General features: G+C 43.4%; 1 protein-coding gene across 1 annotated transcript; it reads right to left on the bottom strand.

Annotated features, from left to right (window-relative positions):
• Positions 1 to 240: 240 nt before the first annotated feature.
• Positions 241 to 740, bottom strand: LOC124961982 (mediator of RNA polymerase II transcription subunit 28-like). The gene is made up of 2 exons (XM_047521052.1): positions 630 to 740; positions 241 to 471 (listed from the first exon to the last, which is right to left on the bottom strand). The coding sequence occupies exons 1-2, from the start codon at positions 738 to 740 to the stop codon at positions 241 to 243; spliced, it is 342 nt and encodes a 113-aa protein (XP_047377008.1).
• Positions 741 to 2883: the final 2143 nt, after the last annotated feature.

Genomic DNA, 2883 nt, shown 5'->3' with positions numbered 1-2883 from the left:
ATCAAACTAAGTCTAAACTTTGCTACAAACAAAACCGAACCTCACTTGGTTCACCAAGCCATAAGCATTTTATAAACTAATTAAGTAATTAAGAGCTCATAAAAATTGGGGACATTTTTAGGTGGAAACAAAATTAACACCAACTCATTCCCAGGCAAATAATTTTTCTAAAATGCCACGCCCACAGAGAGAGGTTTGGAGAAACTGTCTGCAACAGGCTACCTTGTAGGCCAGACCCTCTCAGGTCTGCTTCAGAGGCGCAGGGATATTGGCAGAAGGCTGCTGCAGGTAGGCCAAGGAGCCCTGAGGGACTTCGCTGGCTTTTTGTGCTGCACATTGATGTCCTCCGGCACCTGTTTTGTCCAATGCTTCTGCACCAGCGCTGTCTTTCCTCTGCAATTCATTCCTTAGTTCGGAGCCGTCCTCTTTGATAACTTGCTCAGGTTTCTGGACAGATGACTGCAATCTTTTCTGTAGGAAAAAAGCGTTCTGTTGGTCTTGCAATATCTAGAAACTTCTGGATACATTGATCAACACCAGTTCGAATTTATTCCTGATCGGTGCCATTGACATAATCCTGACTCATGAGAGAAGCGAGGCAAGACTCATTGATTACTCCAACTCATTACCAAGGTGCTGCTAGAAGTTCTCGGCATGCCAGGCGCTGCCTGGAGAAGGGAAGCCTGGCCCGGGAGTCCCGGCAGGGGTGGTGGCGGCCTCAGAAGCTGCCCGGAGAACATTCCGCCCGGCGGAGCCGCCGTGTTTGGGATCCATCTTTTTTTTTTTTTTTTTTTTTTTTTTTCCCTAAAGAAAAAATAAATATTTCACATAATATAAATGTTTTCACAATCTAAATGTTTTGCATTTTTATAAAGTATTAGTAAATAGGTTGTTTGTAAATGCATCTCCTGACTATTCTGCAATTTGGAGACAGATTTTTTTTTCTGTACTGGGGATCAAACTCAGGGTCTTGTTCTTGCAAGGCAAGCACTCTACCAGCTGAGCTATTTCCCCAGCCCTTGGAGACAGATTTAAACAAAGCATAAAAGTAGCCAACAGTGACACCAAGAAGGTGTGCATGTTTGTACCAAATATTCCAAGTCTGGAAAAATAGCTTCTCACAGTGAATCAGATCAGAACTTTCATGCTTGACTCTGAATGATTGTACTGGAAAATACCGACTCACCCCACTGAAATGGCTGCATTTTAAAGCAAGTTTCTAAGTGTTATCACAGTTCCAGAATTGTACCGTGAATGTGTAAATCTGTCTCCCTGGCCATTATCCAGGGCACATTAGTAAAATGTGTTCTCTGCCATCCTAACTTCGCCATCCCAGTTCCCAAAGGATATTCCTCCAAATAAAGCTTCCAGGATTGTCTGTTATAACGACATATTCACAAGTATGGGATGGAAACTGATTGGTAGCCATTCCTGACCAAGTGTGCCCTTAGAATGCCCTGGCAGCTCCAGCAGAGAGTAAAAACTCTCTGAATGTTAGGCCTGGCGATGTTTAATGATACCACGCTCCCCTGTGTGGAAGGTACTCCACGCACTGCCTTCCCTGGGCCATCCCTGCTATCGGGTGAAACAGTAGAGTGGGCCTAATTGATAAGGGGCCAGTTATGCTTGCAGGCCCACTTTGCCACACTAGGGGCAGGCTTTGCCCAAACTACTTGGCTGCAATGAGTGGCACGCATGTCCCAAGTTGTTTGAACAAAATGTTGTTGTCCTGATCTGGAGTTTCCAAGTTTGGGCACATGCTCTGGAGTCCACGTTGCTCACTGTAGAGCTAACTCCTGAATCTGCACAGAAGGAGAGCTGATACCAGGGGACATGAGCAAGGGAAACTGCTGGGCTTGCTGCACGACTGTCAAAGCTAGCCAGTCCTGGGTTTTAAATGGACTTATTTCCAAGTGGGATGGTTCAGGTGCTCCCCTTCCCCCTTGTATGAGACCCATGTGTAAAATTATATAGTCCTAAGGATTTGCTACTGCTGGTGATGCTAAGCATTACCATGAATATTTAATTGATCTGCACAAGTTGTGTTGAAAACTTCAGTATTTTAATGATTATATCATTGACCCAGGAATTTCCTTGTGGTCATTAGATTTCACTAGTTATTAAAATGTACCTATGTTTTTTTTGTTTGTTTGTTTTGGTTTGTTTGTTTTGTGCAGTGCTGGGGATCGAACCCAGGACCTTGTGCTTGCAAGGCAAGCACTCTACCGACTAAGCTATCTCCCCAGTCCTAAAATGTACCTATGTTTTTAAAGGTCATTGCAAACAAGGCCAGGAGAGAGTGGTCCTTACCAAAAATATGTGGAAAGAAGTCAGGCAGCAACTGAGAACTCCTCCTTGATCTGCCTCAGTGTTAAAAGACCTGCATATGCCCTCAGAACTACTTGGCTGTTGGTGACACTTTGGTATATACCACTAAGAAAACCAAAACTGCTTCACAGCCCATTATACTTTTAAAAACACTTTCCAATAGCCATTTAAAAACAGTGTTAATTTCAGCTCTCAAAAAAAATTAGAAAATAACACATCACTTTATCTTATGTTTAAATTCTTAAGTACATTTTTCCTGCAGCCGAGTTTTCCCTTCTGTTCCACTCATTCGGGTGCTGCTTGCAGAGCCCTGGCCTACCTTGACTACTCTGAGCATGGCAAGGAGCCCCTTCTCATTCTTCTTTCCCACTGTTGCTTGGCTATGTTTGCCTCTGCATTGATTGATAGGAAGATCTATTCAGTATGTGATTCCTAAAAGAACTCTCAAAATGACCCTGCATCTTATAGAAGAAAAAGTAGGTCCAAATCTTCAACATGCCGGCTTAGGATCAGACTTCCTTAACAGGACTCCCATAGCACAAGAAATAAAAGCAA

Source organism: Sciurus carolinensis, chromosome 12 (genome assembly GCF_902686445.1).
Source record: "Sciurus carolinensis chromosome 12, mSciCar1.2, whole genome shotgun sequence".
In the NCBI taxonomy this organism is placed as follows: domain Eukaryota; kingdom Metazoa; phylum Chordata; class Mammalia; order Rodentia; family Sciuridae; genus Sciurus; species Sciurus carolinensis.
This window is presented reverse-complemented; position numbering and strand designations above follow the sequence as displayed.